At 42.9% G+C, this 15,966-nt stretch overlaps 2 protein-coding genes across 2 annotated transcripts in view; one reads left to right on the top strand and one right to left on the bottom strand.

The window, feature by feature from the left end:
* LOC117886513 (neural-cadherin-like) overlaps positions 1 to 4,787 on the bottom strand; it is a 146,435-nt gene extending 141,648 nt beyond the window's left edge. The window contains exons 1-2 of the mRNA XM_034788385.1: positions 4,405 to 4,787; positions 1,325 to 1,385 (exon numbers count right to left, since the gene is read on the bottom strand). The gene's annotated coding sequence lies outside the window, so the exon portion shown is untranslated. The remainder of the gene's footprint in view (positions 1 to 1,324; positions 1,386 to 4,404) is intronic.
* A 264-nt stretch (positions 4,788 to 5,051) lies between these two features.
* On the top strand, positions 5,052 to 15,684 carry PDCD5 (programmed cell death 5). Its single transcript, XM_034788386.1, has 6 exons — positions 5,052 to 5,186; positions 7,434 to 7,474; positions 8,027 to 8,088; positions 9,690 to 9,781; positions 13,006 to 13,077; positions 14,574 to 15,684. The coding sequence occupies exons 1-6, from the start codon at positions 5,121 to 5,123 to the stop codon at positions 14,622 to 14,624; spliced, it is 384 nt and encodes a 127-aa protein (XP_034644277.1). The 5' UTR covers positions 5,052 to 5,120; the 3' UTR covers positions 14,625 to 15,684.
* The last annotated feature ends 282 nt before the right edge of the window (positions 15,685 to 15,966 follow it).

Below are 15,966 nucleotides of genomic sequence, written 5' to 3'. Positions count from 1 at the left end.
AGGGGGAGACTCCGAGTGGCCGCGGCGCAGGCGCTGCTTCTCCCCCTCCCTGCCAGGAGCCCAAGCCTGGGAGGGAAGGGGAGCAGCGGCGCGCGAAACGGCCGCTCGGGATCTCCCCCTCCCTCCCAGGTTTGAGAGCCTGGGAGGGAGGGGGAGACCCCGAGCCGCCACGGCGCGCGAAACAGCTGATTTGCGCGCCGCTGCTCCCCCTCCCTCCCAGGTTTGAGAGCCTGGGAGGGAGGGCGAGTAGCAGCGCGCAAATCAGCTATTTCGCGCGCTGTGGCAGCAGCAGCGGAGGTGAGCTAGGGCGGCCGGGGCACATTTTTAGGGGCGGCATTCTGGCGCCGGCCATGCCGCCCCTAAAAATGTGCCACCCCAAGCACCAGCTTGTTTTGCTGGTGCCTAGAGCCGGCCCTGAATATCAACTAGAAAGTCTCTGAAGCTAGGGATACGCTTCCTCAGCTAAGGGAAGTATATAACCCATGCCTGGTTGGTGTGACACCTAGACCAGCTAGAGATTGAAGAGTCTGCTGCAGCCTTGGCTAAGGGAGATGTTTCTTTTAGCTCATGCAGTAGAGGCTCATGCATTAAGCTCCAGAGATGCCAGGTTTGATCCTGGCCCACAACCACCAGGGTCTGTCAGTGTTACACATGCATGCTCTTTGTGAATCAAATTACATCCAGAGTTACATAGGTGCAACTCCCACTGACTTTACTTACAGTTGTACCTATGTACCTGAGTGTGAAATCTGACTTTATGTTTAGTCTAGCACGCAACATACGCAAAATGTTGTTTCATTTCTGTGACAACTATGACACATTCCATATTCTTCCTTTTGATTCCTCTGTTCAAAAGCAATTAGGCCTAAATGTTTAAAAAAGTCACTCAATTTTGGGGTGCTCCACTTGAACCATCTTCAAGGGGCCTGATTTCCAGAAAGAGCAGAGCACCCAGCCTCTAAAAACAGGGCTTTTTAAGATCCCTAAGGTTGAACACACAAAAACAGAGGCATTCAAAATCATTAGTTACTTTTGAAAATTTAGGCTGGATATATTAGTGACCATTTGTAGGAGAAACATAGTTAATCATAAAATGTACTGAAAGATTTAGAACTAGACCTTTGAGCAGTTGGAAAAGCAGGAATACCGCACCTTTGTTCATTTACAAAAATGGTACTTAAGACTCTGTGGACCTATTACTGTGTGTAAAAAGATTAAAGAACTAATTTACTTAATAATAATTTAAATCCCCCACTAAAATATTCAGATATCATGGAGAAGCTCAATCAATCTGTGAATCATTCTGAAAAACCTGCTTCTGTACCTTCATGCTTTCAGCTATGAAACAGTCCAGCTTGCATCAAAGAAGCATCAATATGTATTACCTAAAAATACACAAAAAAGCAAATAGACAGCTGACTAGACTCATAGACTCATAGACATTAAGGTCAGAAGGGACCATTATGATCATCTGGTCTGACCCCCTGCATGCTGCAGGCCGCAAGACCCTTCCCTGTACTCTACCGTTGAAGTCCCCAGTCCTGTGTTTTAGTGATTTCAATCGGCTGAGACCCTCCTGCTAGTGATCCCTGCCCCATGCTGCGGAGGAAGGCGAAAAACCTCCAGAGGCTCGGCCAATCTACCCTGGAGGAAAATTCCTTCCCGACCCCAAATATGGCGATCAGTAATACCCCGAGCATATAGGCAAGAGTCTCTAGCCTGACCCTTGTTGGCCATTATGTTGTTCATGTACCATTGCTTGGTTTTCCTTGGCTACTATGTTTTATCATTAAACCATTCCCTCCATAAACTTATCCAACTTAATCTTAAAACCAGACAGGTCCGTCGCCCCTACCGTTTCCCTCGGAAGGCCGTTCCAATATTTCACCCCTCTGATGGTCAGAAACCTTCGTCTAATTTCTAGCCTAAACTTTCCCCCGGCCAGTTTGTATCCATTCGTTCTCGTGTCCACATTAGTACTAAACTGGAATAATTCCTCTCCCTCCCTTGTATTAACCCCTCTGATATATTTAAAGATAGCAATCATATCCCCCCTCAGCCTTCGCTTTGTCAGACTAAACAACCCAAGCTCCTCTAATCTCTTTTCATACGACAGGTTTTCCATTCCTCTGATCATCTTAGTCGCCCTTCTCTGCACCCGTTCCAGTTTGAGTTCATCTTTTTTAAACATTGGAGACCAGAACTGCACACAGTACTCCAAATGAGGTCTCACCAGCGCCTTATACAACGGAAGCAGGACCTCCCTATCTCTACTAGATATACCTCGCCTAATACATCCCAAGACCGCATTGGCTTTTTTCACCGCCACGTCACATTGCCGACTCATAGTCATCCTGCGGTCCACAAGGACCCCTAGGTCCTTCTCCTCTTCCGTTACTTCTAACCAATGCGTCCCCATCTTGTAACTAAAATTGTTATTATTCGTCCCCAAGTGCATAACCTTACACTTTTTACTATTAAATTTCATCCTATTTCTAATACTCCAAGAGATAAAATACAACGAGATAAAAACCAAAACACTGTGCTTCATGCCTCCAGATTCTTTTTAATGGGCTAAACTCTCCTTCTGTCTCTCGAAACTCATAGTGTAATTGTCAGTAATTGCAATGATACCTTCTCATGACATAAAAACTCATCAACTGCAGGCTCATTGCTAATAAACTTGTTTAAAACAACTTATTAAGACATAACCTTTAAGTGTGTGAGAAAACAATATGCAATCAAACATGCAGTATAAACAGCTATGAAGCCAAAACAAAATGTTAGGATTGCCGCAGCTTCCTCTGAGTGAATCAAAGCATATGGTGGTATAATGGAGCATGAATTTACAGCAACAGAGATGTACGATATAGATTAAAGCTTCATCTGCGAGGACATACTGCACAGCAAAAAAACAACAACAATTATTGTGTTTGTTGCTTTGTATTTTAATGATCAACAAAGGAGCTTTAGTAGAGCTAGGGCTCCCTCTGCTGTTAGCATAATGATAATAAAGCTTCCTCAAAATCATCAGCAGAAATGTGCCCTCCTGATAACACTTTTGTTTTAAATTCAAAGAAGCAAGAGCAGGCCCAATAGGAAATCAACAGTACATACTGAGCTGACTCTGAGGATGGACACAGGACTTCAGGTCTTGTGCAGGTTAGAAATGTGAATGAGTGACTCCAGCTTCACTAAAGGAAAAATCAAAGCTTTTTCTCCCTTTCCCTCTCTCCTCCTTCACAGCTAGTCATAATGAGCTACTGAATTGCCCCTCCTGCTGTAACAATTACAAAGAAATGGAACAAACGAAAAAATCTCCACTAATTGCTTTCCCCCCCACTGCAGGAATTTTTAGTTCAAAGCACCAAAAAGCAAGTAATTTGATGCCTTTTATAACTGATTTTTGTTTATTATTACCCCCTGAATTTCTATAGAAATAGTAATCTTTAAAAGTTGTAGCACTTTCAGTCCCTGAAGAGCTGCCTGTTTGATAACTGGTATCTCAGATGGAATAACATCTAGTGCCAAATATGGTCTGCATTTGGACCATGATAACTCCCAAATTAGGGCTGGTCTACACTGGCACTTTACAGCGCTGCAACTTTCCCACTCAGGAGTGTGAAAAAACACCCCAAGCGCTGCAAGTTTCAGTGCTGTAAAGTGGCAGTGTAGACAGGGCTCTTGCCAAATTAGAGATCTCTATGTCAGGCATCATGACTTGTGTTTTGTGTAGCACTGATTACAACACCACCAGGTGGAGTGTGTCCATAATAGCCACTCTGAATTGGTATAAGTGCTACCTTATACCAGTTCAAGTGAGGGCTGGTATATTTATCAGCTTTCCATGGCTTATTGGGTCAGGAGGAAGAGAAGCAGCTAGTAGTTGAGGGGCTGTTAGGAGCAAAGCTACCAGCTTAGTTCTTCCTACCCTCCACTGGGTGCTGAGATACAGTATCTGCAGCAGTCCAAAGATGGATGTAGAGTTCCATGGCCAGAGTGGGCATAATAGGGGCTGTGTGTGTGTATGTGAGGTGAATCATGTCCTGTGGGAGCATGCAGTGTCAGCCAGTGATCCACAGTTGTGGAAGTGAGGCTCAGGGAGAGCATTTCTGACGTGGTAAGGGACTCTAAAGGGGGGCAATACTGGTGGGACAGAGGGGTGACTCAGCCATCAAAATAAGGAAGTTAATCAGCTGAGCGAGCTACCAGCTGTCACAGTTGACAGTTCTGAGGATGGAGACTAATTGTGACTGTGAGGCTTGCTCCTATAAATGACAGGGGTAACTTCATCCACTTAGGGTCTCCCTATGAATTCACCAAAGCCCTTCTGCAAGCGGCTGCAAGGTGCCTTTCAGTCAGCTCAGGGACACACAGACAACGATTTCTCTAATACAGACATACCAAATTCGCTGGATATCGCAAACCACATACTGGCTGTATATCAGTCAGAACAACGGATGCAAGGAGCCAGCCAGTGCAATCTGCACCACTGCGGCATTGAGAGGGCCAGCTCCGGCACGGCGCAGCCACTAGGCACCACTCCCTTGGCGGAATCTAGCAACACAGCCAGCTCCTCGGGCCCGGGGAAGATGACGCCGTGCAGAGGGTGTCCCCAACCGGCACAGAGCGCTGCCCTTTGCCGCTGCCCGCCGGCGTGGCTGGGAGGGAGAGCGGGGGTAGGGCCAGGAAGCCGCTAGGCGAGGGGCAGAGCCGTGCTGGGCTGCGAGGCGTGGGGAGAAGTTTGAAGGGGCGGCCGCACGCAGGGCAGGAGGGGATGGGCCAGACCCGGTAACGCGCACCTGGGCCCCGCGGCGCCCAGGGCCGTGACGACGGTCCGAGATGTGGGAGTCCCCGGCCAGCAGCCTGAGGTGGGGGATGTAGGAAGCTGGTCCTACCCGCTCACACCCTAACATCTCGCTGCGCCAGGTCCTGCCAGCGCCTCCCCTCAGCGCCCATTCCCCGCCCAATTCCCTCATCCCACCGGCTCTCGGCCGACAGCCTGACAGGGCTCTCGGCAATGGATTGGCGGGGTCTGGGACCGGGGCGCATGCGCACTGTGCGGTGCACGGCCCCGCCGGTTATCTCGCGTTGTCCCGCCCCCCTCGTCACCCCGAACCATGGCGGACGAGGAGCTGGAGGCGCTTCGCAAGCAGCGGCTGACTGAGCTGCAGGCTAAGCATGGGGTAAGCGGCTGGCACCGCTCGTGGACACCCCACCCTGGACTAGCCCCCCCCACCGCTATCTCCTCAGCCCCCAGGTTCCGGGGACCCCCCTCCAGGTTCCGACAGCCCCATTCTGCCCCCTCCCCGGGGACCCGACGGCCCCCACCGCCCCCTCCTCAGCTTCCTCCCCCCTTCCCGGGGACCCGACGGCCCCCACCGCCCCCTCCTCAGCTTCCTCCCCCCTCCCCGGGGACCCGACAGCCCCCACCGCCCCCTCCTCAGCTTCCTCCCCCCTCCCCGGGGACCCGACAGCCCCCACCGCCACCTCCTCAGCCCCTCCTATACCCCACGGCCTTGGCAACTCCTCTCAGCTCCCCGCTCCCCAGGGCCTTGACAGCTCCCTCGACACCCCTCTTCAGTCCCCTCCGCTAGCCCTGACAGCCCCCTTCACTGGGCCCCCAAGCACCCCTTAGCCCCCCCTTCCCAGGGCCCAGTAGGGTGGCTAGCTGTCCCTTACTTGAAATAAAGCCCCTTGGCTTCCCATTTTAAACATTAAATTGAATTTTATGATAATTGAATCGTGTACATGAGAGAAGTAGAAAAGTACACTTGGGAGAAAAAAATACTAGGTAGGCTAAGGGAAGTGGTGTTTCCCTAAAATGTCCTTTAAAATAAAGCATCTGTTATTTTCATCTAACAGAGGTGGTCCCCTTAGCCCAGCCATACATCCTGGGCCCAGACCACTCCCTCCACACCTTATCTGCCTTCCCAGAGACCAGACAACTTCTCCAGACACCTGATGCCCAGGCCTTGTAACCCAGATGATCCTTTGCCAGCCTCCCCCTCTCCTTCAGGGCCCATGCGGCTCTCTGCCCCACCCCTCATCACTTCCAACAAACACCAGCAACCCCTATTCCCCTCCTCAGACTCCAAGAAGAAGCTCCTCATATGGGCAGTTCCCCACCCTATTTCAATTCCTGTTGCCTTGGTCCTCCACCACGTGCCCAAACAGTACCTGTCTCTTCTTTCACCACCAGCAGATATGCTGCACGGTTCCCTCGGTTTTCTGAAAGGCCAGTCATTGTTTTTCAGAACTGATGTATTGAATGAATTAAAAGAGTAAATGGAAGCAAACCTGCATTGCTCGAAGAGTTTTAAGATACTGTTGAGTTATAGAATACCTACACATCATTGTCTTTGAAATACTTGGGAGACTATAAATACCAAATTGGGTAATGGGATGGCGAAAGGAACTATTCATGTACAGTACAACTAATGGAAATCTGCTTTGTACTTTAATCACATGTCTGTTATGAAGTGATTAGGGGTGGGACTCTTCTTCCCCTTCCATTAATCTGTGTTTAATAACTTTCTTCTAAGAAATTAATAGGGTGGGAATAGAACTGGAAGAGATGTAACCTGTGAAATCACTTTCTTTGAATAAAACATTCTGTTAAAATAGAACAGGGCTCCTGTATTGTGTACACCATTTTATTTTGAAAATTTGCAAACAAAATTGTTAAGTGGGAGAGAAGATAGACTTTTACAAATTGTTTAGAAAGCAACACTTTCAAAATCCTTTCTAGACTGGTTACCACTGTTGCTGCTGCTGCTTGTAGTCTGTTCATAAATTGGAAGTTTTGAAGATTTCAACTTTAATTGCAAGCCTAATTTAGGTAGTTTGATGTCAGTGGCTGTGATCTACGGCAGGCTGTTGGAAAGCTCACCCTTCTGCCTTCAAAGATCACAGAGCTGGCATTATGCCCCAAACCTGTAACTGCCTTTACCTGGCCGAACCCAGTTTCAGGATTAGGGTACTAGTTTGCTCCACCAGGACAAACAACCATGGATCACTCCTCTGTTAGGGCAGGCACTTTACATTCTCAATGTCTAAACTATGGTCATGCTGTATTGTTGCAAGCTTGTCGGTCCCAGGATATTAGAATGACAAGGTGAGTAAGGTAATATTTTTTTATTGGACCAACTTCTGTTGGTGAGAGAGACAAGCTTTTGAGCTACACAGAGCTCTTCCTTAGGTCTGAGAAAAAGCTCTGTTTAGCTCAAAAGATTTGCATCTCTCACCAACAGAAGTTGGTCCAATAAAAGATATTCCCTCACCCACCTGGCCTCTCTTAACCATGGTCAGGTAGATAATTTTGCTTTAGCCAGCTTATTTTAAATTCCAGTGAAATACTAAAATCTGACATCCTGCATGGAGTGTTTTCTAAAGGGATTGCTAAAGTGTCTTCTGTCATTCTTGTCTTTCAGGATCCTTCTGGTGATCCAGCGCAACAAGAAGCCAAACAGAGGTATGATTGTGAGCTGTTGATTTTAGGTAGCATGTTCATAGTCTAGTGGTTTTGAATTTCTATCAGTTTGTTTTTAAACATTAATTACAGTTCCTTGAAACACTAAACTGGTTTATTTTGTTATAGAACAGCCAGTAAATCAGCTGCTAATAAGTCAAAGGGTTTTATCTTTCGCTTAAGCAAAATTTGGGAATTTTGCCTGAGATGCTTGGAATTGGGCCCTAAATTATTTAGAACCTGCACCTGTTAGTGGGAACTGGATCAGATCTTTCGTTTGATTTTGTAGGATGTTGTGGGTTGTTTGTTTACAATCGCTAAAAACATTATTTTCTTACACCTCAGATAAACATTAAATTTTCTTCATTTTTGTGTGTTAATTTGTTATACTTAACATCTGTACCTACTTGAATGAAATGACTTTTAGTCCTTAAAAAAATAATTTGGTTTTTGTTTTGATAATACAAAGTATTCAGCAGACTTGGTCATCTTGCAAGATGCTATGTCTGATGCTTGAAACCTTAGTGCTATTGTGTAACTGAATTTTCATTACAGGGAGTCAGAGATGAGAAATAGCATTTTAGCTCAAGTTCTGGATCAAGCAGCTCGTGCCAGATGTAAGCATCCATGTATTTTGCCATTAAATAAAAATTCTCATTTGTACTGTGTTATGTCTCCCTAAATCAAGGCCTTAAATAGAATGCATAGGAGATTAAATAAAAGAAAGCATTTATCTCTGATGATGGAAAAATAATAAGACTAATGCTGTGGATTTTCAAATCACTAATATTTTTTAAAAACTGATCATGGATACACATATGCTGAAAAGCAAATCCTCAGATGTGGTGGTTTATTCTAGTGGGAGCAGGAATTGGTAAATTTGATGCTTGTGAAAGGTGCCAAATCGATAGCCTGCTTAAACTGAATTTCTCTGTTTAGGGGGAGAATATGTGAAAAGCATAGTAAGCAGAAGTGCCAGCATCCCTATGCCATCCCATCAGTGTATCTTAACCCTTATTTAGAGGGGCTCAGCTCTAGGAATGAGAGAATAAATCAGGGTCTCTGCCAAGACTGCATGCAAGGATGAGAGTTGTCATGATGAGCTTTTGTGATACGGATGTTTGCTCATTAGGAAATTGAGAGTTTGTCTACTATACAAACCTACATCGACCTATATTAAGTTGACTTACAGTCACCACAGTAATTACTGGGTGGTACATGTCCACACTGCCTTCTTTGGGTTGGTGGTGTGCGTCCTCACAAGGAGTGCTTCCGCTGATCTAAGAGGGGGACTGTGGGGAGCTGAGAGCCTGGTATCTCAGCTTCGCTGGCAGCTCCCTGCCAGGAGCCTGGCTCCCCCACAGGCTCCTGCTAGGCAGCCCTCTCCGCTTTCTCCAATGGTGACAAGGCTGCCCGGCTCCCAACAGGCACCACTTGGGCTTCTTACCCTGGCTTCCATCTGGGAGCTGGGGGGCAGCTGGGCTCTAGCTGCTTGACTTTCTTGCCATGAAATTGACAAGACAGCCGATGTAAGGGATGCAGTGTCTACACAAATACTGTTGCCCTAACTACACCAACATAAGCCTTACGCTTCTCATGGAGGTGGAGTTATGTTGTTGTAGGGCATTTACACTGGTGGGAGGAAGGCTGTAGTGTGGCCTTATGTCGACCTGTAGTGTAGATCAGCTGTGAGTGTGACTACCAACTTATTTGTATGCCAAAGACCATCTATCTAAAGTGATAACAAATTGGTCACAACTGATCTAATTTCGATTTGAACCAGTACCTAGGAGTGAAAGGCATTTTTGTCCATTGCCAATTTCCCATAACCTGATTTTGAGATTTTAATTTGTATGTATTAAAAATGGAGGTGGTACTTGGTAGAGCAATGTGGCCTTGCTACTAGTGATCTGCAGCATTAAGTTTAGTAGGCAGGGTGAAACACCGGTAAGTATGTAGGGTTGTCTTGTTGTAGGTAGTAAGAGATTTGAACCCCCTAACAAATCTTTAGAAGGAGCATATTTGTAGAATGTTTTGTATAAATTAAAACTATTCCCTTCAATTCATGGTTCTTTCATATCCTAGCATGAATTTAGGACTAAATTGTACAGTACAACTTCTGTTGTTTAGTAGATAAATTGTACAGTACCTCATTCACTTCTTTGTATAGTAGATGGAGGTAAAATACAAAAATGAACAGTACCCATTTTTGTTGCAGTAAGCAATTTAGCACTTGTGAAGCCAGAAAAGGCAAAAGCTGTAGAGAATTACCTTATACAGATGGCAAGATTTGGACAGCTAGGTGGGAAGGTAAGTTAAATTTCTTATGTTACTCTAGCTCTTGTTTGCCTGGTCACTTTCAAACCAAGTGTACCCAATGAAACAAACTGAGAAATTTAACACTGAAGTGTACAACATTTTGTATAACATGCTAAGGTGTGAGTTACAGCATGTATATGAATGATTCTCAAATCCTTAAGCTGTGTGTGTATGTATCTATGTACATTTGTGTGTAAACACTGTCCATACGTTTTTAAAAATATTTGATTTAGCTGTCTTAAACTGACGTGCTATTCTGGAGTGAAGAAGTGCAGTTTAATGCCTAGGAAGACTGTCAGTCTTGTAATTGAAAGCATTTGTTCTCCTTTGTGACATTGCCTTCACAGAGGCCATTGGCTCAGCTGGGGAGTTCCAGAGTTGCAGGTGCTGACAGCTAATCCACATTATACCAGCTTCCACAAAGACAGGGGCTACCTTAAGCTTCACCTCAAATATGAAAACACAATACAGTTTTATCACCTTAATCAGTTTTGCTACCTGGGTGGCTTCCCAAAGTACCATAAGCATCCTGGGGAAGGGAAGTTTATATTCCCTGGATGTTTAGAGCTGTAAGTATAAGGGCAGGTCTACACTAACCTCCCAATTCGAACTAAGGTACGCAACTTCAGCTAGCTGAAGTTCGAAGTACCTTAGTTCGAACTTACCTCGGTCCAGACACGGCAGGCAGGCTCCCCCGTCGACTTCGCGGTACTCCTCTCACTGAGCTGGAGTACCGCAGTCGACGGCGAGCACTTCTGGGTTCGACTTATCTTGTCCAGACAAGACGCGATAAGTCGAACCCAGAAGTTCGATTTGCTTGCCACCGAACTACCGGGTAGTGTAGACCTACCCTTAGTGAATAAGATCATGTAAGTAGTTGTGATGAACTAGCGGACATTCTAGTGTCTCACCATCAGGGTTCACTTGTTGAGTTGGATGATAGCCTCGTGAATCTACAGTGTATTATCCAAAACATTTAGGGTTGTTACTTAGAGTTCAATTCACAAATCACTGTTCTTTCAATAGTGCAGCAAGAACAAATGCTGATTTTTAGGAGGGCAGTGTGCTGAGGGAGGCCTCTCCCCACTCCAGAAAGCAACTTTAATTAAGGCTTCAGGAGGTAGATGGGGAACTAAGGGACTCCTAGAGGACACAGGACTTTTACACTCCTTGTAAATGAAACACAGGGCTTGAGGGAATTGCACTTAATCTATAACTGTCCAGGCCCATGACTCCTGCAGCAGGGCTTTTTGAGGCAATAAGATTTGAGAACAGTACTGTAGATAAGTAGTTCTTAAAAATAGCTGTCATTGGTACGGAAGTGGTGCAGTTTTCTGTGAGCCATATTGTAACTTGTTACAGGAATATCTTCTAGTGGCAGTAATATCACATTGGTAATAGGGCTGTCAAGCGATTAAAAAATTAATCTCAATTGATCGTGCAATTAAAAAAAATAGTGATTAATCGCATGATTAACCACGCTATTAAACAATAATAGAATACCATCTATTTAAATATTTGTGGATGTTTTCTACATTTTCAAATGTTGATTTCAGTTACAACACAGAATACAAAGTGCACAGTGCTCATTTTATATTTTTAATTACAAATATTTGCATTGTAAAAAACAAATAGTATTTTTCAATTCACCTAATACAAGTACTGTAGTGCAGTCTCTTTATCATGAAAGTTGAACTTACAAATGTAGAATTATGTACAAATAAACTGCATTTAAAAATATTAATTTTAGCGCCTACAAGTCCACTCAGTCCTACTTCTTGTTCAGCCAATTGCTCAGACAGACAAGTTCGTTTACATTTACAGAAGATAATGCAGCCTGCTTCTTGTTTACAATGTCACCTGAAAGTGAGAACAGGCGTTCGCTAGGCATTGTTGTAGCCAGCGTCGCAAGATATTTACATGCTAGATGTGCTAAAGATTCATATGTCCCTTCATGCTTCAACCACCGTTCCAGAGGACGTGTCCATGCTGATGACGGGTTCTGCTTGGTAACTATCCAAACCAGTGTGGACCGACGCATGTTCATTTTCATCATGAGTCAGATGCCACCAGCAGAAGGTGGGTTGGGTTCTGTAGTTTCCTCATCAGTGCATTGCTCTTTTAAGACTTCTGAAAGCATGCTCCACACTTCATCCCTCTCAGACTTTGGAAGGCACTTCAGATTTTTAAACCTTGGGTTGAGTGCTGTAGCTATCTTTGGAAATTTCACATTGGTACCTTCTTTGCATTGTGTCAGATTTGCAGCGAAAGTGTTCTTAAAACGAACAACATATCCTGGGTCCTCATCCGAGACTGCTATAACATGAAATATATGTCAGAATGCGGGTAAAACAGAGCAGGAGACATACAATTCTCCCTCAAGGAGTTCAGTCACTAATTTAATTAATGCATTCTCTTTTAACAAGCGTCATCAGCTTGGAAGCATGTCCTCTGGAACGAACGCTGAAGCATGAAGAGGCATATGAATCTTTAGCACATCTGGCACGTAAATATCTTGCAATGCCAGCTACAACAGTGCCATTTGAATGCCTGTTCTCACTTTCAGGTGACACTGTAATTAAGATATTATCAGGCAGCATTATCTTCGGTAAATGTAAACAAACTTGTTTGTCTTAGTGATGGCTGAACAAGAAGTAGGACTGAGTGGACTTGTAAGCTCTAAAGTTTTACATTGTTTGTTACTTAACTGCACTCAAACAATCTACATTTATAAATTGCACTTTCATGATCGAGATTGCACTACAGTACTTGAATTAGGTGAATTAAAAATAGTATTACTTTTATAGTGCAAATATCTATAATAAAAATATAAAGTGAGCACTGTACACTTTGTATTCTGTTGTAATTGAAATAAATATATTTGAAAATGTAGAAAAATATTCAATACACTTCAATTGTATTCCATTGTTTCACAGCATGACAAACTGCGATTAATCGCGATTAATTTTTTTAATCATGATTAATTTTTTTTAGTTAATCATGTGATTAACTGCGATTAATTGACCGCCCTAATTGGTAATCAGTCTCTTTGGCATGTGAGCCACTAAACAGTATGTTAGTCTCAGTAGTCAATTAAACACCTTTGCAAGCACACAAATGGGGAAAGGGAAGCAAGAGAACTATACTAGATTCAATTATTTGAACCTAAGCCACTTCTCCAAATAAAGTGTGTGGTTTTTATTCTGCTCTTCTAGGTATCAGAACAAGGGTTGATAGAAATACTTGAAAAAGTGAGCCAGCAAACAGAAAAGAAAACAACAGTAAAGGTAAGTTTTTTCCAAAGGCAGTGTAAACTTGGTTCAAACCTGTTCTCAGACAATGCAGAAAAATAAAAGGCTAGGGCCAACAATAGTTGCTGCACATATTTCATGCTATTTCAGGAGGATACACTATTTGTATGTTTAAGCTACATAACTGCTTAAATATACATTTAGAGTCTTAATTTTACATTTTTGTTAGACAATAGTCCATGCATTTATTTACTAGATCATTTTTTACTCATGACTTGTCAGGTTGCATTTGGATGAAAAGTGGAATTCAATCAGTTGCACAAACATTTTCAGATTTTTTTTAGTTAAATAAAGCTTCCTTGAATGCACAGAATACATAAGTTTATTAAAACATGTTTTGCATTTAAAAGTGATTCTTTAAACAAAGGAAATATCTGTAGTTTATAGCTGGCCAGCATGCCTTCAAGATTTTAGAACTGGTAGATCTTCTCATACCTCGGTTTTCCTTTTCCAATCTATGAATAAAAATATCATTCCTCTACTTTCATCTCCTGGGTGGTTTTTCAACTTTGCATTAGCTAGTCATTGAATTGAATTAGTGGAATAAACTGAAAGAAAATATTCTCTCTGCACCTGCAGAAGAGGCTACTGCTTTTAAAAGCTGATTCCGGATTTCAAACTTTGGTTCCATGTGCTTAGCCAGTGACCAGTTCAGATGATTGACTTTCTTTAAATCTTTGGCAGCAAACATGTACTGCTTGAATTATTTTTGTAATGATTAATAGGTAAGTTTAGCCCTTAATGTAGGTTAATTTCAAATTTAATTTTACTAGGTTTTAGAGTATTAAATTAAGTCTAATTTTGATTTATATCATAGAATTTTATCCATCCTGAATAGTTACTAAAGTAACCGAGTACTCAACTATGAAAGTAGCTTTTGACCACAGAAGTTCGACAATATTTTAGTGCTTGCTATTTTTCCTATTGTCTACACCCTTGGTGATGCTCACTGTGAATCTGCATTACTTCTGCACTAATAAGAGGTTCTGGAAGGTTGTGACAGGCTATTTAAACACTTAGGTAAAAATTCCCTCTTCTAAATGTGTAGCAAGGCCAAAACTCACCAAAACCATAATAATTCTATAGGATAAATTCAGGCTTTAGAAATATTGTATTGGGGACTGTAACCTTGTACCTTGGAGCTGAGTTTCAGGAGGAAGGTTTGTGGGCTGGGGTTGTAGGGCCTGCAAACCACATAGGTCCACTGGTCACAAATATTTTTACAGGGAGCAACGGGCTGTAGCGGCTACAATTCTATAAGTTACCATAGACTGGTTGCCCACAGCCCTTTCTCTATGTTGCCATGCCGGGGAAGGGAAGGATTGGATTCTAGATTCCATCCACACAGCACCTATGTGGACTACTAACTTGGATAAGCATTGAGAACTTTGCCCTTAGTGATTAACTTGAGTCTTGAATCTTTGAAGCTGGAAGGAGTTGCTGTAAACTGAATTTACTGTGTTTGTTTCTAGTTCAACAGAAGAAAAGTACTGGATTCTGATGAAGAGGATGATGATGATTAAATGCTACTGTAAGATTGCTTAACTGCCTGGAAAAAGGCAAAGAAAACAAAGTATAGGCAAATTGAAAGTTCTGACAAAATATTTAAATGTATTTGCTTTCTGCATTTTTTTTTGATAAAGGTCAATAAATAAATGAACTCGTGTTCTGTAAAACAAAATTTGAGAAGGGTTTTTATAGCTTAACTTTTTGTAGTATTAAAGAGGCCTGTGTGGTATGGATTTTCCCACCATGTTCTTAGCATGAACTTTCCTTTGTCCTACTCAGCATGTAAGTTATGCTATCAGCACCTGCCACTCCGTAAGTTCTTGCTACCATAAGAGAGGTCTTGGGAGGGCAGTAAAAGTGTCTTCGGTTGCAAACACCCAGAGCCTGTGGGAGCTGAAAGAATGACAACTCTCTCTGTCACAACAGTTGATACAGAAACAAGATATCCTTTAGTTGAGGGGTTATACAATACCTCACTGGTTCTCAGACTATGGCCGGTGGAACCTTTTGTTGGAGTCTGCAGAATAGAACAGCTGCTGAACGAGTTGGTGAGAAGAGAGGTGGTTCTTTGAGAGGACATCTTATGTAGTCTGCTGGATGAAATTGTACATAGCATATAGTTTGATTGAATCAGTTTCTTCTGGAAACTGTCAAGTTGTCTCTGTCTCTGCAGAATGAGGTTAAAAAGTTGAGTAGAGTGGATATTCAGTTGTGACTGAAACTTAATTGGATAACTAATGTAATACAACTCTATTCAGATAGTTGGTAACACCATGTTCTTTATTCTCCTATTTAATTAAATGGTTGGAGTTTATTTTTGTCAAAAAAGGAAAGGCACCTGCTCTAAATTCCATGTGACTTGCATGCATAAAGTAAAACTGACCCTGTGTTGTCGTCTTATTTGAAAATTTGTGGTACAAATACTGTTACATCTTGTGTGATAAGATGGAAGTGAAAAGGGGAGAGACTTCACTACCAGAGGAGAGCCGTTTTCTGCTTTCATTTAAGAGCAACAGTGTACACTATTCCAACTGTAACGGTTTGGAACTGATTAAAATTTTGTTTAAAAAAGTATGAGCAGTAGTGACTGTTTCCATCTGTGTGAATATTGTAAAAACTTTGATTACTACAGCTAGTGTTTGTCAATTTTGTATTTTTAACTTGCAGTCTACATTACCAACTTCCTTATTTAAAATGGCACTCTATTGTAGGCTATCGTGCTTAGCTTCTACGAAGGTGATACCTCTGTGCAACTCTTCATGTTTAAAAAAAACCCAACCATTTAATTTTAGTGCAGTGAGAAGTTAATAGAAAAGCCTATTTGTTTAAAAAAACGATTTGACTCCTTTCAGAGAG

This window comes from Trachemys scripta, chromosome 13, assembly GCF_013100865.1.
Source record: "Trachemys scripta elegans isolate TJP31775 chromosome 13, CAS_Tse_1.0, whole genome shotgun sequence".
NCBI lineage: Eukaryota > Metazoa > Chordata > Testudines > Emydidae > Trachemys > Trachemys scripta.
This window is presented reverse-complemented; position numbering and strand designations above follow the sequence as displayed.